The sequence below is a fragment of the Paramormyrops kingsleyae genome, chromosome 8 (genome assembly GCF_048594095.1).
Source record: "Paramormyrops kingsleyae isolate MSU_618 chromosome 8, PKINGS_0.4, whole genome shotgun sequence".
NCBI classification, from domain to species: Eukaryota; Metazoa; Chordata; class Actinopteri; order Osteoglossiformes; family Mormyridae; genus Paramormyrops; species Paramormyrops kingsleyae.
Genome location: NC_132804.1, coordinates 11529676 through 11553389, shown reverse-complemented (window position 1 = coordinate 11553389; position 23714 = coordinate 11529676). Strand labels below are relative to the sequence as shown.

General features: G+C 44.5%; 1 protein-coding gene across 1 annotated transcript; it reads right to left on the bottom strand.

The window, feature by feature from the left end:
* Positions 1–23492, bottom strand: LOC111857099 (semaphorin-3F-like). The gene is made up of 18 exons (XM_023837612.2): positions 23084–23492; positions 16626–16731; positions 7119–7279; positions 6950–7012; positions 6628–6747; positions 6195–6288; positions 5957–6076; positions 5729–5874; positions 5334–5448; positions 5175–5244; positions 4902–5046; positions 4263–4485; positions 4095–4183; positions 3942–3983; positions 3618–3775; positions 3457–3524; positions 3238–3362; positions 1–2730 (listed from the first exon to the last, which is right to left on the bottom strand). The coding sequence occupies exons 2-18, from the start codon at positions 16723–16725 to the stop codon at positions 2377–2379; spliced, it is 2193 nt and encodes a 730-aa protein (XP_023693380.1). The 5' UTR covers positions 16726–16731; positions 23084–23492; the 3' UTR covers positions 1–2376.
* Between the last annotated feature and the right edge of the window lie 222 nt (positions 23493–23714).

Genomic DNA, 23714 nt, shown 5'->3' with positions numbered 1-23714 from the left:
TCAGAACCAGTGATTTAATAATAATGAATGCCAGAAGAAGATACAGTGACACACTTGGTCGAGGTTACTGAGCTCCACATGAGCCCGTATCTGTAACCCCAAGCCCGGTGATGGCACTGTTAACACCTCCAGAATGCACAGGAGAACAAGTGAGAATCTAGACAGGAATTATGGAATAAAAATCAGGAGTTCCATATAGCCACCTGTAAACTCTGCGCTGTGTTTTAAGTCATTCATCTTGGTGAGATATATTTCACAATGCTCAGCAAAGACCAAAATTACAGCAGAAATGTATTTAAAAAATGCATTAATTCAGACTTTAAAATGAGAATCTGATGCATTAAATGACATGATTCACTTAAAAAAGTCCACAAACACATGCAACAGGATTTTATTGTTTTATACTGTACTACCTTTTTTGGTCCTGTCCTTGGTCCTGTACTAAATATCAGTATGTTAATCCCCTACAATTACATTACCTTCTCTCCACTTACAGCATGTATCTGCCTCTGGGATACGTTATACTCTTTTATACATACAATCAGGGATGGATTACGGACCGGGCCAGCGGGGCCGCTGCCCAGGGGCCCTTGGGGTGCAGGAGGCCCGTGGGGCCCCTAGCCCAAAACAATTTGCAACGCTTATCAACAATGTATTTTCGTTTGTCTATTTTAGAGGGCCTACATTCTTTGATCCTCTGCCTACAAGGGCCCCTGACCCTATAGGGCCTCTGATGGAAACATGGAGGGAGGGCGTTTGGCTGCCAAGGGCCCTTGAATTGTGGTGGTGGTGCTGGTGGTGGTGGTGGTGGTGGTGGGGGGGGGGGGGCCTTGCGAACGTTTTGCCCAGGGGCCCACACAACCCATAATCCGTCCCTGCATACAATGATGCCAAATACCTACAGTCTGGAATGAAGGACTAAATCTGAAAAATGCCTGAATTAATTGCATAATGCATAACAAATAAATGAAGTTGGGAGTTCAGATGCAGTGTTTATCTTTCTCTGTTCTTAAGATTGTTTAGCTACTGTAACAATGTTTGAATATAATGATTGTTTCTGATTTTAAATTAGCCAATGAAACCAAAGGAGGGGACAACTGGACTTACTTTTATATCAGTGTTTACAGTATGCTTATAAATCACAATTTGTGCATTCAACTCATAAACCATGCCAGTAGTTAATGTATCATGACCATTAAAAAAAATAATAATTACACAAGGTACGTTTCACAAGTAGAAATAGCTTTGACGCAAAAAGACACAAAAAAAACACATAAAATAAACACTCCAAATCACAAAAATTGACACACCAAAATCCTGAACACTGCATGTGTGAAACATGTGTCATTTAAATATGCTTAAAAGCTCAGCCATACCATTTTAATGTGGGGTGTTATAATCACATGAATCTTTCAATAGCTTTTTACAAAAAAAGTGAATTTATGGTCTAAAATATTCAGTGCTGGGAAAGTTACTCACAGAAGTAATCCATTACAGACAGAGATGGAATGTTCAGGTCCAGAAAGGATAAATCCAGACCAAGGTTTTGTTTCAACCAACCAGTTGTGTACTCTGTAATGGTGACTTTTTATACTCAACTGAAACAAAACCTTGGTCTGGATTTGTGCTTTCTGGACCTGAACTTTCCAGTTGTGTCTGTAATGGATTTCTTTTGTGAATACCATTCCCAACACTAAAAATAATGCAATGACATTCAGAGAGTTTGAAGGTCTGTGGCTTATACTGTAAGTGCTTTAAATACTAACTTTAGGATCTAACAGTTTAAATAACTACATACGCTTAGACCAACTGCACAGTTCAAAGTGTTAATTCATATTGCACATTAATTGTCAATAACCTAAACGTGTGTAGTGTAACACATTGTGCCTGTCTTCAGACCTCAACCTTAGCCTTGCCACGCTGTTTTCTTAACCCTAGCAGTGTGTTCTCATTGTCTCAGTCACTTGATCCACATCTTGAGTTTGTCCTTGGCTGAAGGAAGGATCATGGGCCAGGTAACAAAACAGCAACACATAAACCCCATCGAAAGCAGGAAAAGCACAGCAAAGGTTGGACTGCATCTCAGATCACATGCTGCTGAGGAGCAAAATTAGAAAACGGATAACCGAGGGAACCCAGGCCACTACGTTACGTAAATACGCAGAAGGGGGATCCGATCATACCCGGCTGCCTTCGTGCAGGTTGGATGAAGCTGCAGTTTTGGAGTGAAGCTGAAACCAGATGTGCCAGTTGGACAGCTTAGGTCAGACTGGACTCTGTTCTCTTTAATCATCGAGTTGTTCCTACAGGAAAGGGAAACCAGATCGAGGCCATGACACAAAGCCCACGGCTGGAATGCTGGTACCGACCCAGGCGTCAGTGGCCGGAGAGCAGCGCCACATCCTCCACATGTCTTCTGCTGGTTCGTTTTGGTTCCTGCCAATACGTCTGGCAGTACTGGTTCATGAGCTGCACCTCCGGCTGCGGGGGCGGATTCGGAGGAGGGGGAGGTGGGGGCGGCGGGAAGGGTTGGTGGCGGACAGGGGCTGCGTCAGGGGAGGTGAGGGCCTCCACAATCTCGCGGTCCAGGATGCGCAGTGCCACCCGAGCCACGGTACGCTTGTATTTGTTCTCAGTGGTCAGGCAGTGGTACATCCCAGCATCTGATTGGTTCACGGCTTTTAGTAGAATGCCATGACCCGTCTTTAGGACCTCGCGGTCCCGATGGAGCTGGTTGGGGAAGAGGACAACGGGAGGTTTGTGTTGATGGGTTATAGAGTTAGGAGCACAAACTCCAAGAGGGGTACATCAGTTAGGAAGCCTGTAGACCTCCCCTGAGCTGCTAATTGTATGTTACCATAAAACCCCACAAACCACTTCAGCCTGAAGGTTTGACAGGATCTCATTGCTAGTCCTCCTACTCCTCCATTGCTGGTCCACATTGTCCTAACAGTGGATTGATGAGGACTGATGCACTTTAGTCAAATGAGCCAAAATAAGGGGCCTTCGTCTACACAAGCATGCCTGAACCCAACAGGGCTGGGTTTAGAAACGTCCATAACAAAGAGGAAATGGAGAGGCTGGACAGGAAGCGATTGCGAGGGTGACACACAGAGTGAACGGTGACAGGAGAGGGACAGTAGGAGAAAGACCAGAGAGAGAGCCGAGCCTTGCACAAAAGGCACGAGAATAAAGAAAGAGAAGCAGGATGGAGGGTGGCTGCAGGGCCTTTCTTACCACTTTCCTCCTGCCGTCCTTTTGAAACAGCCACTTCACGGTTGCTTGGGGAGATTGAGGCTGACATTCCAGAAACGCACTGTTCCCCTCCACGCCGAATTGCACCGTTTCTCTCAGACGGTTCTCTGTGGGGATCGAGAGGACTTTTAAGTATGACTGATGTGGAGAACCGCCACAGGGGCTCCGAGCCGTCACAGAGCCTTCGGGAAGTCGCCTCACCCTTGGCGTTGTACCCCCGGCACTGGCGCAGGGGATCTCCATGTTTGATGTCCTGCCTTCTGCTCCTCCTGAGTGGCACAGCATGTAGCTCCAGTGAGCACCTTCTCACTGGATATGTCCCGCCATGCAACAGAACCCCGAGGGCATCTGTCTGCTCCTACCTTTTGGTGGCCAGCGTGAAGGGAGCGCAGATCTCCCCATCCCAAGCACAGTAGGGGTCCCGGGCAAGGCAGCAGTCGGAGCAGGCCTTACCGTAGGCCGTGCACCGGTGCAGGGACAGCTGACTAAGCCCTGCCTCGGACGACACATAAAGCTGTTGCTGTGATTCCAAAAAGAATAAAAAGACGGATGATGTACTTGGAAATCTTATACATTTCAGCACTGTACAAAACGTGTTTCAGGAATCTGAAAATCCCTCTTTAATAACCTTCTATGGGGAGATTATTCTTTCTAGAAAGAGGGTTGAGGGATTATATATGATTTACCCTTTTAGATGATATCTTCATTGTTTTCACTGGGGTTGGAGTCTGAAAAAATGTACAAAAGAAGCATTATATATGAAGACGATTGATATGACAGAATGTGTGGATGTGGATGGAAATCAGTAAGAAGATGCATCATGAAGACAGTCCCATTACCCTGAAGACTTCAACTTCTTCTACAGTGAGTTCCTCCATGATGTTGGTGTCCTTGGGTAGAACGATCACCTTCTGGACTGTTCCACGATCTAAATTGGGTGTGGAGGGACATCTTAACCCTTAATTCCAATTGTCTGGAGTGATAGATCACCAGGAATTAACACTCACCGGTTCCCAGGAAGAGAACTTCGTACCTCCCATCTACTGCATCCACCTGGTCTACTGCAATGGTGGTGAAGCGGTAGTCAACGCCAGATCGCACCACCAGAGGGCGCTTGTGGAGCGGGTAGATTGGGTGGTGCATGAGGGGATGTGTCCGCACAAAGTTCACGGCCTCATCTGAGAACTCCTTGGTTGAGCGTACGCCAGGGGTGAATGTGCCCCCTGGACACTGGGGAGGTTCAAGGAAGACAGTCAGATAAGGAGAAGAAGGAATGTGGAGAGAAAGAATCAGGGATAGACATGATGATACAGCTGGTTAGTCATGTTGATTCACTTCCTTGCACACTGAGAAACTGGTTTGTGCTGATTAGTGAACCACATAACAGCTAAAAGATAACAGATTAGAATAGGAGAGAGATGGCAGCTTGAGGTAGAATGAACAGACTGGGAAGAATTTTGATGATTCAGAAATTTGTTACTCTGAGGAGGCTTTTGTACTGGGATGAGAGATTCATTTAGCTAATGTCAGAAAATCTTAAGGAAACATTCTAGGTAACCAAGCTTCAGACTATAGAACAGATTAGATTATATCCAAGATTGGCATTCAGCAGGAGTGAAATGCATTAGATGACAGTGATGACTTACGGTGCCGGGCCGTGGGTAAGGGATCTTTCCAGAATATGCGATCCACTGGTAGTTGTGACCATGCTTGTGCGAGAAGGGTCCATTGAATACGTTGCGGATGTCAGCCATGGAGTATACACAAACAGCCGAGCCTCTGAACACGGAGCTGGGGGCAGCAGGAGACAGCGGGCATGGAACAGTTACCATGGAAGGGAAGGTAAGGGGAGGCCAGGAAAGCGATTGATACAGACTGAACTGGACAGGCAGAAACAGCATCAAAAGCTGAGAGCTTACCCAGCTATGGAGAAGACAGCGTAGATAACAGGATTGCGTTCGTCCTGAGTAGGCTGAATGAAGACATCTCCTAATAGAAAGTAAATGAGGCGATTTGTACAACACCAGAGTGAAACGGACACAGTGGCTGTCTGGTTCATATCAAGGGTGAAACCTCACGGAGCTCATCGAAGAAGGTCTCTACACCATCCTCCCCCATGACAGAGCACACCAAGCGTGCTTTCAGGAAGGTCGTCCATTTGTTCACCAGTGACTTCTGGCCCCCTTCGTCATTCTGTGGTGACAAGTGAGATTCGGATGAAAAAACTATGGAATTTACAGTCACGCTATGCGGGTCAAAGACTCCTTCGGTACTTGATATATACATTCTGAACCTACATATTAGCCCAAGAGCCTCCACACTACAGAGCTGAATACTGAACTAAGAGATCTAGATGAGACACAATCAAAACGTTGTGTTGAGATAACGAAAGGCTAATTGTGAGAGTGTATGATCAGTATGTGAAAGACATGAGATGGACACTCTAAAAACAGCTGCAGGAAAGAGCCCGTACCAGACAAATGCGTCCCACCCGGGCCAGGACACTGGGGCTGGTCCCGCTGACCCCATCCAAGTTCTTCTCACGGAAAAAAAAGTAGAGCTTGTCATCGTTTCCCTCTGTGGTGTCTGGGATCTGCTGGATCTGAATGAATACGGGCTCTGCAGGAGAAAGCATGGTTCTTGTGCCATTCCATCTCACTTTCCCTGTGGATCCTCGCCGCTTTTCTCAGCTATCACTCACCATTGAGCCACCTGGAGTCGTACTGCTCCGTTCTGATAGCTGGCCTCTCGCCCATGGTTCTGAAGACAGCTGGGTCCATGCCCATGAAGTCCACATAGACCCCTGCATACAGGTTTCCATCTGGAGGCACACATGCATGCAACAGAAGTATGGTGGAAGCAGTGAGAACGATGGAAAACAGAAGAAAACGGCATGATGCTGAGGGCGTGGAGGTGGGAGGTGGCGAGTGGCATCGTACTGATGAGAGTGGCGATGTTCTCCTGATTGGGGTCGTAGGAACATTTCCCCTTCCCCGAATCCATATACCCGGGCACCAGCCTGAAGACGTAATCCTATAAAAAGAGGGAGTCTTATTTCTCAGGAGAAATCGGTAGACATCTCGTTTTCATTCAATAAAGAAATAATTATGCATTTAAAATAGGAAGATCTCATACGATTAATATTTGATAGAAGAAATAATTCAGATTAGAATTAATGTCAGAATTGATAAAGAATGACGATCTTGTTTTAAGTCATCCAGAGATTAGAGATAACATGATATCTCCTCAAGACGCTGTAGAGATTAATTTTTAAATCCAGCCTTTTCTACCAAAGGTGAATTCTCACAAAGAGAGGGCAGAGTATCATACTTTCTCAGGGCATTTTAAAACTGTGGCCAACGCACACTGTACCTCAGCTTTCCAGCCCCTGTTGATAAAGGTACAAATTGGCTTGTATGCCCCGGTGCCACATGTATACAGGTGTGTTCGGTTCCATGGCTCGATAAGACGCACAAAGTTTGCACACTCCCCCTAGTGGACACAGACATGAATACAACTTCTATTTTATTAGCAATTAAACCCATTCTATGCAAACACACCTTCAACTGTTCAAATATTGTGTTTTCATTGTTCATAACTCAGTAATGGAAATCAATATTTTTGAAATAGTGTTAGAAATAAAGGTAACAGGGCTTATGCTTTTGTTAGAAAATGACAGGAAGGTCCACTTTACCTGCTCCCCTTTGGCAGTCATTCTGCACTCGCCCTTCCTCTGGTCAGGAGCAGGCCAATGAATCTGAGGTGTACAGAAGGACAGAAACAAAATAGCTCTATCAGGCCTGTCATCTGGAGGTCAGAGGTCATTCAACTCAAGTGTGTGACTGTGCTGGGGCTGGCCTTACGATGAGGGGCTCTTTGTTGACGTTCTGCATATCCAGGGCCACCAGGTACTCGCGGCTGCCCAGGTAGAGTCGCCCCTGGTCCTGGTCCACATGAAGGATGCGATAGTCACTGGTGTTGAAGGAGAAACTGAAGGGACGGATCGATTTGGTCTCCAGCAGCTCTGCACAACATAGCAAAGGAGAACATCAAGCTCTCTCTTCTCTGCTCACAGCTCTTCAATTATTATGGGATGGCCAGCCCAGACATACAGTGCTATGCATCACAGTCATGAGCTCTGAAGCCTTCTTGCTCACTACTATAGTGAAGGAGAGGCTGGGAGGCTTTGGGACAGCACACTTGACAATCCGCAGGGATATTCCTGCTGTTGTGTGGGGTGCGCTGTGTTGCCTCATGTATTTTGATGGTTGGTCCAATTGACCTCACTGTCTTAACCTTTGATACAGAGCAACCAGGAATCTGGGAAACTTACAAATACCCGCAGGCAATCTCTCATGTTTCCCCTTGCTTGAGTGCTGTTTATCAGTTTTTATGGAGAGTTACATTTTGTGAGATCTTACTAGTCAGGACAGCAGATAACAGAGAGATAATATACAGAAGACCTCTTAGGGAAGTGTTTCCCAATCCAGTCCTTGGGAACCGACTGCCGGTCCACGTTTTTGCTCGCTTTGAGCTCCCTGACTGATAGTCCACGTTTTTGCTCCATCCCAACTTGCTAGCAAAAAAGTAGATTCTCTGTGGGTCCTTGAGGACCTGATTGGGAAACACTGTCTTAAGGTATTAAGATGTTTCAGGTTTTTTAAAGATTACACTCACATGCTTTCTCCACTGTTTTACTTTTGTACATTTGGACATTAAATGCAATATATCTATCACTCCTAACTCCACCCCAACAAAACTGGGAAGCATGAAAGTCGATATGAAAGAGTCGGGACACTTTTACATTTTTAAATGTGAGAAACTTCCTCCTTACAATGTTCCCACAAGGTCTGTTTTTCAGCCCCTTTGGGAAAACCCCTTCCCCTCCCAAACACACAATACCTTTTGTATTTGTCACCCTGTAAACTTGACTATGAATCCCGTAGGCTTGTTTTCAGGACCAGCAGGGGGACTGAACTGCCCTGTCTGGTCTCTATGTGTGGTGTTTTGTTCTGTCCCGGCCACAGGCCGAATTCTCGAGCAGGTGGGGAGATGAGAGATGAGCTTAGCGCTTATTTCACAACTGGCAGGCAGGATTACAGAGAAGCTCAACTTAGAACAGTCCTCATCATCTCTCAGCTTGTTGGTCTTTCACAGTACCTCGTTTTCTTGAGCTGAACTCATAATAGGTTAGTAGTGCAAGGAGAGGCAGAGCTGAAAAGACATGCATGTGATATTCAAAACCATCGCTGAATCCAAGACTCTTAAGTAGTCTAATGATGGATTCCTCTCTTTCAAAGAGAGGAGGGATTGCAGCTGAAAGAGGCACGAAAAACACTGGCTGATTTCACACTTCAGCTGGTCCCCGAGAGTAATGTTTACATTCAAGGCTCTTAAAAAGCAGCCTGCCAAATCAGGACACAGCGCAACAGATGAGGAAAAGGCACCACAACACTGGCTTTGGTGGAAAGTGGTAAGGGCAGTGTAGCCCAATGAATACAAATAGGTAGTCATGAATGAAGGCTCATGAAGAAAAAAGAAAGGCTGCACCCAATCACTTCACTGTATACGTCTGGACACGTGTAAGACAGTGAATAGAAAGTTGGTTCAGTTCATGGAATCTACCGGTATCTCTACTCAAGTCCCACAACTCACTTGGCATGTCTTCACATTTCCGTAACTGTGCACAGTTCATTAACAGGAGGTTAGACTAGCACACAAGCCATGGCACAGGATGGAAACCGAAGTGTATGAGGCAAAAAATCCTGGAGAGTGCGGTGTTGGTAGACAAGTGTTGATGATGGAGTAAAGGGCACTAGGAGTTGATGTAAAGCAGCGTTTCCCAATCCGGTCCTCGGGGACCCAGAGTCGGTCCATGTTTTTGTTCCCATTGAGCTCCAAAAACTGTTATCTGTCTGCGGGTCCCTGAGGACCAGATTGGGAAACACTGATGTAAAGTTTAGCAAGTGGCAACAATGAGAGATCTGGCGTGACAGGTTTTAAGGTGATGTTAGCCTTGCCGAATGGAGTGTACATCTCCGTATATAAGTCACATTTTCAGTAGTATATGCTCACCGGACAGAAACAGGGCCACATATTTGTGTTTGTATGAGGGATCATTGACACTAGATGGATAAATGGCATTGGAGTGGCTGACTAGGTAAAGAAGGTTAGCCACTTCTCTGCCTCCTCTATAGCTGTATGAGCTGACTGCATCGCCTAGCTGCCCCAGAGGGCTCCGGATGCCATTCCCTCTGTGAAAGGGGAGATCTATTTCAAGGGTCTCTCTCATCTTGTTCCAAGCCGTTCTGCCCTGAATGCCCAGCATCTATGTAAAAGGGGTGAGGCACTAACCAGAACACATTTGTTGTTCTGAACACTTCCTCAACATCCATGAGGCCTTTTATTCACCTGAAAGTGGAGGGCTAAAGGCAAGAGGAGCAGTTCACTATTTGGTGAACCATCATCTCATTGCCATCGATGGTGGACAGATCTGTCCTTCCTAAAGTAGCACTTAAATTGTGTAATTATTCACTGTATCGATCAGCCATAACATTAATACCACTTGCATAATATTGTGTAGGTCCCCCTAATGTTCTTTTGGTGGGAACTGACCACTACATACTGCATACTCAACCTCGGCAGAACAGTCACATGACCACGGGCACTTGAGCAAGGCCTTTAACCCTCCGCTCCAGGGATGTTGCCCACTGGCTGACCCGGCACTGTCACCTCCCAAACCTGCTCTCACCTGTCTACGGTAGAAACAAGCCTTATGGTAAGACAACATCCTTGCTGTGATGCCGGGCGTGCAAGGCGAGCGGGGAAACAGGCGAGCGAAGCCGTGAATATGAATAAAAGGAGTTTATTTGGGGCAGACATCCACGAACATCACGACACGACAATGACAGATCTGGGCAACAACGGAAGACGTGGACTAATATACACAGGATACGCTGAACAGAACAGGCAACAGGTGAATACAATCGGGAATTAACACGAGGTAATGAGGGGGGCGTAGCACACACGAGGATCGGACGGGCTGGGCATTCATTGGGCCAGATTTGGCTGTGGCAGAGTCCTTCCATTTAAAGTCTCTGGCTATGTCTACTGCGAGGGGATTTTACATTATCTGGACTGCAGAATGTGAAAAAAATGAATAGGTTTTCAATCGTCAGCTCAATATCCGCAAATTCCGTGTGATTCCGTGTTTATGAGTAAATACTGTTTTCTTGCCTCAGTTCCGCGATTCCGTTCACATTTTCCGCATCATGAAAATAATAGGGCTGTAGTCATGGGGAGCAAGATGGGGTAGGCTAAAAGAGAATTTCCCCACAGGGATTAATAAAGTATGCTCTCTTTTAGGAAACACTACATCTCCCAGTCAGTTGGAGTAACTATATACATTTTTTTTCCAAGTGATTGTTTAAAACAAGATCATATCAAAGAGCAAACTGATTCCAAGCGTTTAAAGCACATTCTACTGCACAAGCCATTGTTCCCAGGTCTCTCAATCCTACAGAGCAACCATAAGGGTTTGTTCCTTGGCAGCACAAACACGGAAACGTAACCAAGTGCTTTGAGCAGCCTTGCAGAACAGAAATGACAGCGGCTATTGCTGAGGTCTCTCCCCCTTTGGCTGACAATGATTAATCTGACCCAGTGCTCCTACAGTACATTACTTACTCATTAGCAAAGAGGATCCGAGCTCCCCAGAGCTGCTACTGTCTAATGGGATGTTGAGCCGCTGTGATCTGTAGTCCTTTGCCAGAACAGTATTAATAATAATGCATGCATTACTATGAAAAATTGCTGTATTCAATGGGCAGATCACATAAAAGTAAACAGCAACATCATAACAAAAAAAGAGTTATTCAGCTAAAAATCCCATTCATTTTGTGTATGGTCAGACAGTGTCACAAGAATTCAAAGGAATTTGCATTGTGTGCAACAGAAGAACTGTCCCTTTGATTTTTGAAAAATGTCACTCTCTGACCTTTTCAGGATAAACTTCTGTCCCGGTTTGTTACTGTGAATAGCAAAATTGATGTGCTTTAAAAAAAGAGATTTTTGTGTTTTTAAATTAAACTACCCAGTATGATTTTTAAATGCTAATTTACACAAAAACTATTTGAAAAAAATGCAAAGCAGCAACCAGATCTCTTGGGGCTGCCTGATTCCCCCTAGTTGGTGTGGCGATCAGGTGGAGGTTATTAAATCGATGGGAGAAGCTTTTGATCAATGTGATGGTCATGAGGAGCCAGCGATTAGAGTCCTCTGGGAAATGCCGGGGGCTCAACCTGCTCAGGGACTGGCGGAGACAAAAAGAGGCACACAGAGAGAATAGTGTCTGAGAAAACACTGCTGTACGGTAGATATAATCCCGAGATGTGAAGATAGCTGTACTTCAAATCAGAGATAAAAGGTCACCTAGATCCCACAACTGAAGCAAAAACTTGTGTTGAGCCATGTTCCTTTTTTTTAAAAGATTTTGCTGATGAAATGTACCATTTACGTTTGGAAAAACCTTTGAAGTGCTACAAAAGGAATAAAACAACAACAACAACAATACACACACACACCCATATATGTGTGTGTGTCTGTGTGTGATTGTGTGTGTGTGGTCATGTATATATTAGGGATCACAATGTGTTAAAAACAATGTGGTTACTTATGGTTAAGGTTGGGTTGGGTAGGGGTTAATCTTGTTATTGTTGGGAGTGGGTTTTTTTGCATAGAAATGAATGCATGATCCCCCACAAAGATATAAATACAAGTGTACAAGTTTAGTCTGACAGAACAGGGACACGAAGCACTGGGAAGGAAAAAGAGAAATGAGAAGAGAAAGGGAACGAGAACATAAAATACACATTGTTGGCTGAAAAATCATCACTGATTAATGGAAAGAAGAAGGGGAAGTGATGTGAAGGAAAGAAGAGGGGGAAGTGATGGTGAAGGGAAGAAGAAGGGGAAGTAATGGTGATGGGAAGAAGAAAAGGAAGTGATGGTGAAGGGAAGAAGAAGGGGAAGTGATGGTGAAGGGAATTAGAAGGGGAAGTGATGGTGAAGGGAATTAGAAGGGGAAGTGATGGTGAAGGGAATTAGAAGGGGAAGTGATGGTGATGGGAAGAAGAAGGGGAAATGATGGTGATGGGAAGAAGAAGGGGAAGTGATGGTGAAGGGAAGAAGGGGAAGTGATGGTGATGGGAAGAAGGAGGGCAAGTGATGGTGAGATCACAGAAACACAGCCTGAACCCAATGTCTTTATTAAATTACATTATAGACACAGACATTAGGGTTCTAAAAAGCAGGAAAACTTCACAAAGCAAATCATATTTAGTTATAATATTCCAGAAAAGAGGCGATTCGGGGAATAGGGCACCGAAGACTCCCTGAGCAGGGGATATTAGGGACCTAAAGGTCACCAGGACTAAATGACCCCACTTATGAGCTGTTCTCACTCAGCACTTAGTCCAGTTTAATAGTTTAAGCTGTATAAAATGCTGCTTAGGGAAATTCCTCATGGTTAATTCTACACGGCAGGCATTTCTCAGGGTTTGTACAATCGTGTTTGTCTTCACTCTTATTTAGCGTATAGTCCTCCATTAAACCCAGCTGGGTAGACACCCCGCACAGATCAGAACTGTCCACACCAAAATGGTCACGGCATTCCCTGGATGGCCTTACTGAGCAGATCGAAGCCTCATCTATCCCACGGAAGGCGTCCGGAACATTCATACGGTGTTACAAGTGGCTTCACTGGCGCCCCCACAGAACAAAGGCTGATCCTTGTTGTACACAATGAACAATCAATCTTCTGGGCTGACAGAGAGCGGAGGCAATGTGGACTGTGCTTTCCCACCCCTCTATTCCTGGAACGTGTTAGGGGGGTGGGGGGTAGGAGGATGGTGTCCATCGGTATCAGACAGATCTTTCTACACTCATAAATAGACCAGCTCAGGAAGAGGCCGCTGTGGCATCCCCCGACAGAAGAGCCAGTCTTTTAGGCGGCTTTCAAGCTGTATGGAGCTGATGATAATACAGAGAGGAGGCACAATGAAAGACAAGGTGTTCTTTCTCAAACCCAGTCCGAGAATGGCCAGTTATAAGCACCGATCTGTGCTATTTACTCCTGCCCCAATGTCTGGACCCTGTCTTTGGATGACCATGCTTTGCAACTACAGCAGGATAAGTCGAGATAAGCAGGACAGAGGGAGCGTGGAACTGGGCCTGTGCTATCTCCAGCATGACACTATTTCAGTCATCTCTGCTGGCTTACTGGGAAGAGGTCAAACTGCAGTGACCAGATTGGTCAGTGTTCTCAGTAGACATCAACCAATCAGAGCAAAGGAATACTGGTAACACACACAAAAGGGCCATTTCTGTTTTACATGTAAAGTGCTTTTTATTATTTTAATATTAAAGGTGCTAATCCCAAGAGATCTGTCAGTGTGTATGAAGTGGGGGTGTTCTTTCAGGGGACCTTTTTTCAATACTTGCTAATATTTTGGGTTTCAGCAAAGATTCAACTCTTAACTAAGGACATTTTGGCAGAAATGAGGTCATGAAAAAGAAGCACCTGAGGAAGGTGATGGATCCGTACAGTCTTGGGCTTTGGTGATGTTTCGGGGACAGCCTGACTTGATGCTATCTGCCAGGGGTAATTCTCAGATTAGATCCTCAGGGGGCTCTGAACCCAAAGAATATGCGAGCAAATCATGAAATGGATTTATAAGAATAATCTGTCAGGGAGGCTGAAACAAAAAATATGGGGTCTAAAGCCTCCTACATAGGGTACGGAATTGCCTGTGCTATTCGCCATGGCACAACATTAAATGTGAGAAGATTTCCTTTCTCTGAATAAGCAAAAGGAAAAAAAATCCACATTGCACCATCAGCAGTAATGACTGGTAATCCAAAGTCAAATATCACTTATACTTCCACTTAAATGGGCAAACAGTGAACTCTGGGCCTATGAATGAAAAACTCAGACAACAATAACAGGTTAAAGAAAACCCTCGTACCTCTGATATCCTCCAAAATGAAAAGCTTGAAAGGCAGGATTACATCATGACACTGTGCGTAATTCAGAGATAACACACCCCTGGAGATACTGAGGAATACACCAAATAACTGATTCAGTGCAGTGTAGAGTAACAAAATATCTCCTTTTTGGTGACTCAGAGACCAAGGGTGGAAATAAAATACATTTCAACTGCATTAAAGTGGTTACTGGGCGTTTCAGGGACACTGCCCAACACGACACGATTAGTGTGCAGAGCACCAGGTTACTGGTGTAATGGCTGTGATAACCGGGTTTATACGGCCATTGAATGACTGTCAACAATCTGAAAGTGGTTTCAGTCAATTATGAAACCATGAGAGGTCAAACACTGCCTGTTTATGATTTGGTTTATATTTAATGTAGTCCAAAATCACAACATAAATCACAACATACTGTAGTTATTCGGAACATCTTTTCACTTGGATTTTTTTATGATGAAAAGTTTATTTGGCTTTGTGCTGCTTGGAGGACGACTGCGTTCCACTGCTTATCCCAAACCTCCACCACTCTTAGTGTAACGGAATGTTTTTGCGATCCCCAGCCAGTTTCTGCCTGCGTTCATGAGTCAGTTCTGACATAAAGGCTGTAGGGTTGAATTCAGGACTGTGTGAACTTGGATCATGTTCCCCCATTGGTCACTTGGGCTGGAGACGGAGGAGATTTCGCTTGGCTAACTTTCCTTCTATGGCTTGTGCTGATGCTCAGTGAGGGACAAAAGATTTGCACAGCTTCCACATCACTTTTTCTGCTTACACATCCCAAACAGTTCTTCTCTGGTTTTCTATCATAAGCCCATGTTATGAAGGCGTCCTCTAACCCTTGCTGTCCTCTGGCTGCTTTAGTTAAATTAATTAAATTTGTTAATCTTAGAGGTGTTTTCTAAGCATATCGGTGATTTAACATGCAAAATATTTATTGCAACTGGATCCTTAATCACTTAGTATCATTCTTGTGCACATATCCACTCAAACACACTCATATATACTTAAAGTATGAGGCATCACTTTCCACATGATCCCAGCAAACATTCTAACTATTATCTGCTACTATTATTTGTCTCTACATGTTTAATTATTCTTCTTGTCTATCAAATATCAAACACTCCTGCCCGAGGCCCTCCGGAGTGATCTGCTACCCACAGCTGGTCTTGTGTCGTGGCTCTTGGTTATATTTCAATGGAGGTTTTCTGACATACAGACGTGAGGGAGGATGAGGAAAGTTGCGCAGGTAGCAGAGGGAGGGAGATGGATGACATGGAATATAGGAGTCAGCAGAGGAGCCCCCACAACATGGAGAACGCCCGCAGCAAACATGAAGCCCGCTGTAGGAGAAAACACAGCTGTGTGACCTTCCTACCAAAGTATGAATGCGATGATGAGAGGAGACGCAGCAGACAAGTCTTCCCTCCAAAACTTGCGGTAAACCTGAAAGTTACCACGAGGCGGAGACCTGCTTTAGTGAGAGTAACCACATAAGAGGCACATCTGCCTGCCATGTCAGCACAGGCTGCAGGAGAAGGATCTTCTGGGGGTTGTCGCTGAGGTAAATTAAGCAGCCACCAGGTCTATTTATATATGTGTTCAATGGCCTCCTATCCTGGGACCAGCCTGTTGTTATACGAGTCAGAGACGAGCCGCTTTCTCCCAACTCTGTCCCACACTATCTCCCTGTCAATCACCTCATGCTGAATTTTTCTGATGCCTGGGGTCACACAGCAGACAGCAGATCTCTGCTGGCATCAAAAGGCTTGGGAGATCTTGTGTCAGATGCTGCTGGCTCTACAAGACTACAATGAGTGATAACAAGTACAGTAAATGTCATTTACCGTGCAAAGTAGCGGTAACATCTGAACTATGCGACACTCAACAAAAACGATGCCTTTCCTTACATGCGGGACTGACATCTCCGCAAGTAAAGCTCTTCCGTGCTAAGAGTTTGTTTGTACAGGTCATCTTTCAGAGCAAGATTTAATTACAGCTACGCAAGGGAGTGGTGACAGCACTGACAATTATTATAATTATTGCGCATTCGTTTTAATCGACATATTTATCCACAAGCTTGGAAAACATAATACGCAATTACCACTAACTGAAGGCTCATTGTCCCTCTCTCCAGACCCATTGTCTCCACTGGGAAGACAGAGAGTGGATGTCCTGCAAGTGTTAAGGAACATTGTAGGTACACTATGGAAAACCTGAGTGGTTTTCCTCATGCCGCTTCCTGGAAACTTCCTGGTTACAAAAGACTGGAAAAAATAGTGGGAGCTGGACCTGAATACGCAGCGAAATGTATGATGGAGGCTCACCTTTGAAGGACAGGCGGACTCGGGGTGTGGACCTCTGGGAGCCACGGATGGTCAGGAGGCCCATGCTCATCAGGAGTAGGGTGGCTGTATAAGCCCCCATGCTGACCTGGGGCGAAACAGAGCCAATGGCTTTAATGCAACCTAGCACACAAACACACCTGGCAGTACATCTGTCACAGTAGTTCTATAGGTAACGTAATTCCAGCTACCCATCCATCTTGCAACCCCTTGCAATGATGTTCGAATGTATGTTTATGTGTGTGTGTGTGTGCGTGAATGAATTAATTATTGTTTTATTATCTGTTTTTATATGCCCTCTCTCTTTTTTAATGCACTGTTTTAGATGACACTTACAATTTCATTGTACCTGGTACAATGACAACGACAATAAACTAACTAAACCTCGTATCCATTGTAGCCTCACAGGGCAATAAGGATAGTAGATTAAAGGCAATCACAGGAGCAGTGTGTGGATCAGCAGGCTAAGCCTCTGTGCCTATGAGCAGAAGGTTGCTGGTTTAAGCCCAGCCTCAGCAGGAAAGTCGTGTCTGTAGGCTCTTAACCCCCAGCTCCACAGGTTCCCTTTGCTGCCAAGCTTGCTCTCTCTCTTATATGTGTTTCATGCAACCCAAGAAGGGGTAGGCAAAAAAAAAATGTCCCTGCTAGGGATCAATAAAAGAGTCATTATTGAAATTGATAAAAATCCTTAATCAAACTTCAACTAGCTGCTAACAAAGTGAGTCACACAATGTAAAGCAGTCCTTGTGTTTGCAAGTTAGGTCAAACGTGACCCAGTCAATTTTTCTCTCAGACGAGGTAAAACTCCTACATTATTCAGTCCTCAGGAGTCACTTTCAGGCTTCTATCATTTGACTGGACACTCGCTTAAATTAAGGAAACATTTGATTGGTGGTTGGGGGTCTGACATCATCAGCAGAAGCTAGTTGGTCATCGGTGATGATGAGGCGGAAATCCACACAGCCAAGCAGCTGGAAGTGCCAGGCACCGAAGCGGATTAGGGAAGAATGTGCCAGTAAAACTGGAAATTATTAAGAGCTCCAGAAAAATGCCCAGCGGATAAAACAAATCTTCGTCACGCTTTCTTGCCTTTAAGCTAAAGAGTGAGTTAGCACACTCAGCCGCTAAGCACAAAGAAAACAAAATGCAAACACAGTAAACAAATCTCTCCTCTAATGGAGGAGTATGACACAAACCCAAATACTCATTAATGTCTTTTTTAAATCCTTTCACATAATTCCATGTACAGTAACTAGAAAGGGTGACAGAAAGGGGTGTGGGGGCAAAGGAGGAGGGGCCAGAATGAATGTATGAGGATTTACGTATTTATTAAGTTATCTTGGATGAATGTTGTACACAAGAGGCACTTCAATTTCGTTGTTTTATGACAATGACAATAAACTTATCTATCTATCTATCTATCTATCTATCTATCTATCTGTGTGGGCTTTTTTTAGAGAAACCTCTGGGTCGTGTTTTAAAATAATGTATTCTTCATGAATCTCTAGGACTTCCACTGTCTTGGAAGAATGAAGTGATTAAACAGGCCAGACATGAGAGCTGTATTCACCTGTAGCAAAATTAAGAGCTCTAAAGCCATGTAAAAGTACCTTATCATAAGAACAGAGAAAGAGTCCACCATTGTCTGTTAACTTTCAGTTGAGAAACTGTGGTTTTTCAGCATTGTGTTGCTTGATGACAAATATCAGAACCATAATAGATGGAGGTTAATGTTCTGGTAGAATACTACAGTAAAAATATTCCAGTACATAAATGGTGTGAGTGGGGTCTACGGGATCTTCTTTAGTCAGGTACATAACCTAAGACTCAGGATAGTAAAAGCATACCACTGTACATAGGTATGACAATACAGAAAGATGTTAGCTGGGGAATGGAAACATTACATTGTTTTGGTTGTTTTTGTTTTTCCAGTACAGTAATTACTTAGTTTATGTTAGCAGATGGGTCATGTAACTTCAGCTAGGATCACCAGCTATGCATTTCATGTAAAACGTGTAATCTAAAACTAAGGGTTTGGGCCTCATTAACGCTGACGGTACTGGAAAGAGGTAATTAACATTATATATATAATTTCCACACAGCGCTCCAGCCCATTTCATAATCAACCTTAACGTCAGGTTCTGAGCCACACACTAAACTGCCCAAAGCTGCTCCACTCCACTCAACACCAGTCCCGCAGACAGCATCAGACACATGGACCTCGAATTGGTGAAATTCATCTGCTAAATCTGAGGTTCAAGAAGACGTTCCTGTAGCGTGAAGTCTGAACAGTCAGGCCCCGCGCTGAGCAGAGTCTTTACATCCTTCTGGTTTGCGATGTGCCTCAAAGGAAACGTGCGTGGCAGTGCGTTCCCGGAGGACGCTGGCTCGGGTCCAGCGCATTTGGACTGATACCAGGTGCAGAGAGCAGCACCCAGAGGGAAATCTGAGACTCGCGGGATCCGTCCCGGGCTGACGTCAACAGCAGGCATAGGATGTAGCCGTCGCCTTCAGAGAGAAAAGGCACGGTCCCATTACAGGGCTAAACTCAGCACCATTGCGTCCAGCTGCTCCCCCTGCACACGCAGCTGCATTTCCAGGTCTTAGGAAACACCCCTCAAACTAAATTAAAAACGCTGACCAGATTGTCACATCTAACAGCCTCCTGCCCAGCTGACCCAATGTCCTCAGACTGGGGGGCACAAAAATGTTTACTGGTGTTTAAAACCATCCCCAGTCATTAAACAGCATTTAAATGGAGCTTGATGCCAGGTGTATGTTAGCATACCAGCAATTTGTGGTCCATTTTTCCTCATGTGGAGTATTTTTAGCTCGCAAAGTAATAAAGTGAAAAAGTCTAGCTATGAAAAATGAACGTGGTGTTTAAATTAATGCAACAGCGAGACTTATCTGCGTGCCCCATTTCACTCTCTTCATATCTCCCCCATCGTTCAGGTGCCAGCACACCGACTTGGCTGGAATTCACCGAAGAGCACGTTAAGGAATGTGCTGCAAGTCCAAACTGTACAAAAGGGAGAAGGAGTGTGGAAGCTTAGAGCTGGAGGAGCTGCTTCAAGGTCAAGAGGTAAGAGCGACGTGTTCTTTTAACACCAAGAGCATCTGCAAGAAAACAAGCCAGACAGAATGCAGGAAGCGGCAAGTCCAGAACGGTCCAAGACAACAGCCCAAAAAAGTCAAGGGATGAAGGGTGATCAGTAGACTGTCACCGGGTCATACTAAGGTGATTCAGCCACGAGTATGAGTGAGTGCATTAATATCTACTGCATGAGCTACGTCATGCAAGTAAGCGTGACCATAATGAAAGGATTCTTCTGGAGATCCGTCTCCTTGAACGTGGCCCAGCATTAAATATGGAAGGAGGTTCTGATATCCTGCGGACTCCACCTTGAGACCATTAGCACACAGCAGCTGAGTGTCATTTAATCAAGGCAGATCAAATGTGGTCGGCCGCTGTTCTCCTCCCAGAACCACCAGCTGCAGGCGGTTCCTTTGCACGTGGTGCGGACACCCGGCAGGTCCCACGTTGGACCCCACCCTCCCGCTGTGGCTTTGCTCTGTCAGCCTTTTTAAGGCATACGCTCTCCCTGTCATTGTGGGCATGACACACCACCCAGCCGCTATCTGAGTACCACCTAAACAGTGCCTGAGTGATACCTGATATTCCCTTACTGCACACTCAGCTCAGGTCCACAGACGTTTCTGACCAACCCGATGGTGCCTAAAGACATTTGATTGTTACTGGTTCCATCCCAGGAGCTGTCTTGCTGTTGTACTGTGGACTACGGTCCTTAACCTGGGAAGCATCAACCAGCTGTATGGGCTTATAAATGACCGTATAAACCAGTAAATTAGTCTGCACAAGATAACCAAATAAATGTGCGTATTTTATTTTAAATCTATGCATATTTCAATTCAAGTGCTGTAGGTATAGGGTCCCATAAACAATTTTTTAAAGCAGTCTCAATGACAGTAATTTAATGTTGACAGGGATGTACACACCAGGGGTGGATAGTTCGAGTCCAGAAAGTAAAATCCAGACCAAGATTTTGTTTCAACCAACCAGTTCAACTTAAAGAGTCCTAGTCACAGAATACTCAACTAGTTGGCTGAAACAAAATTGTGGTCTGGATTTTTACATTCTGGTCCTGAATGATCCACCTCTGGCTACACACAGATTTCCAGACAATTGTGGTATGGGATTATTAGCACAGTTTCATTTGGCTGAGATTCTTTTACTCGGTGACACAAAGCAGCTGTATTCTGGACAGTATTTACATTTTGCCATGAGACTTTGCCTTTTTGTTCTCACTCTGGTAACTGGGAGCTGGTATCCAGGCTACAAAATCGGGCAACACGTCGCATCCAGGCACCGCAGTGGTGATGCTATAATCAGTTTTTCATTAGAGAGTCATGCTCAGGCTCTCAGGGCAGGAAGTTACAAGGTGATAGAGGACCATGAAAATAATGACCATTTGAATATTCCAGGACCATCTGTTTAACCCATGGAAACCAGACAAATGAGATGAAATCGGACAACACCAGTTAGCCTGGAAGTGCTGGATAATTCCACCCACCTTGTGTTTTGAAGCCCATCCATCCATCCATCCATCCATGCATCTATCCATCCATCCCTCTTGCACTACCATTCTTCCTGCACATGGTCTTAGTGAGCCTACAGCCTTTCCCAGGAAGTTCAGGAAGGGGTCACCCTGAATGGAAGCCTGTGTCTGGCATGGTACACAGCTGGGGACACCGTGTGCATCACAGGGCACAAGGTAGGGGACTGAGATAAGAGCTCCAGAGAATCTTTCGCATATGAATGTAAAAATCCAGACCAAGATTTTGTTTCAACAAACCAGTTGAGTACTTCATGACTGTGACTCTTTATACTCAACAGATTGGTTGAGGGGAAAAAAAGAAAAACTTGATCTGGATTTTTACTTTCTGGACCTGAACTATCTACCTCTGTGTCCAGCAATCTTCAGTTCATCTGCCAAAGGGGAGCTGGATCTTCTCCCAGGTGAGACACTTCAGAAGATGTGGCAGACACCCCTCAAGTGGGGATCAAAGGCTCTGGGGGTGAATTTGGAGCAGGCTGGGCTGGTTCCAAAGTGCCACATGGCAGAAACATTTTATAAATCGAGAAAACCAGCCACCTTGCCTTAATTTGCGTGTCTTCTAACAATGCAAAGATGTCATTTTAAAAGCTGTATAACACCTGATTCAAAAATGCACATCTAATCAAATCCAGTGGATACACCTCTGAAATGTGTCAAGGCTGAACTTCAAAGGTAAAGAACTGTACCAAGAGGCAAACCTGTAATTCTGATTTTGGATATCCATTCGTGGAAACATAATTAGAGATTCCAGATGTTGTTGCGTTCTATTCGTGTCCTGACTGGCATATTCCAGGTTTCTACCTACAGTAGCTGTTCAGCTTAATTGCATACTTTTAAAGATTTATAGGCATTTTCTATTCAGGAACGTGAGGGACTGTTACGTCTGAACAATATTACGCAGAAGCTACAAGAAACAATTACTGTGAGACTGACAACTGAGGAAATGAGAGCGGATACCAGGGACAGTATTTCCCATTGTAGACCGCGGGTTTGGTCACGTCCTCTGGCCTTAAAAGCAGTTTGCACCCCTGGGAGTTTGTCCTGCATTTTCGCCATCCCATTTGATTTTATCGTTGACTGAACAGGCTGTTACAAAGCCCCTTCTTCTCTATTTCTGTCGCCTTTCACCGACAGACCATTAAACCCGTTAACTCTTAGGCAAGTTTTAAAATGCTTAAATATTTCATAGGAAACACAGGGCCATTGGCTTGTCGACAACACATTTCTTTTAGTTTTTACATAATTACACATAGTTACACCATTCTGTTGCATAGTGTGTCTCCTCTAAATAGTATAATTATTTTATATTACTAACATAGAAAAATTAAAAGCTACGTACCCTAAGCCTACTCTAAAAAACACAATAATGTGTTACTATATATGAGCGGGTGAATCCTTTTTCATTTTACTCGGCATTCATTCATTATATATAAGCGTATGAATTATAAATACCGACAGTGATTTCAAAATGCGGTTCCTTGCCATTTTCACTTTTACAACCAGGGACCACTGGACAGACCTCCGTTCACCGCAAAGAACCGGAGAGCACACTGTTTAAAGTTTTTTATTTCTTAAAATGCGCACACATTAACGTATATGCATGTGTTATCGTCGATTTATATTCGCGTGTTTATTTTACTTTTGCGGTTCATACAACACACACTAACATCATCCCATTCGAAGCACACCGGATTATACAAGGACGAAAAGCAGCGAAAAGTCATCGTTACTTTAGGTTATAAGTGTTCATCGCACACTGGCAGTAAAAAAACACCAAAGTGATATGAAGACACTACGTACCTCGTTGTGTTCCCTAGGTGCTGGTCAGAAGTGACTGAAAGCTGACTCTTTAAAAGTTATCCTTGCATTCCTCTGCGTCCCACACAACACGTACAGCATGCGAGGTGTAGGACTTTTGATTCATACGATAAATGCTAGATCCGTAGGATTTGTCTTGTCATTAAAAATACTCCCAGGTTCAGCACTGAGAAACAAACTTTTGCCGTATTTTTGCGCAACGCTTAATTCCCGAAACCTTGTTCCTATATCATCTCTTCTTCTTTAAAACCCATGAAAGAAAAAAATAGACGCATCACACCAGAGAGAGTGCTTTTTCTGCGGATCAGAAGCGATCTGGCCGTGGCAGGTGCTATCAGAGAACCCACCTACCTCTCCTGCTTGGTCCTGCTTTTACATTGCTTCACCCGCTGTCAAATCAAGCCAACCGTGTCCCTTAACTCGGTCGGTGCCGGACTAAACGAGCCAGTCGACTTAAATACAGCTTTTCCCTCAATGTTCAGCGATATTCGCTGCCTATTAAACATGATTTAATATGTCTCATTACTCTAGTCCAATTACACTTTAACTAGAGTAAAGTAGTACAAAACTATTTATTGGTGATGTTGCTTAGATTGGTTGACTTAGTTGAACT

What these genes read in the sequence shown, in the direction of transcription:
- LOC111857099 (XM_023837612.2), bottom strand. Translation starts at nt 16,725, where the DNA reads ATGGGGGCTTATACAGCCACCCTACTCCTGATGAGCATGGGCCTCCTG. An exon ending in GAACATCGCCACTCTCATCA is followed by an intron (nt 6,077 to 6,194) that starts GTACGATGCCAC and finishes GTGTGCCTCCAG; the next exon opens with ATGGAAACCTGTATGCAGGG. An exon ending in GCTGTCTTCTCCATAGCTGG is followed by an intron (nt 5,047 to 5,174) that starts GTAAGCTCTCAG and finishes TGCTGCCCCCAG; the next exon opens with CTCCGTGTTCAGAGGCTCGG.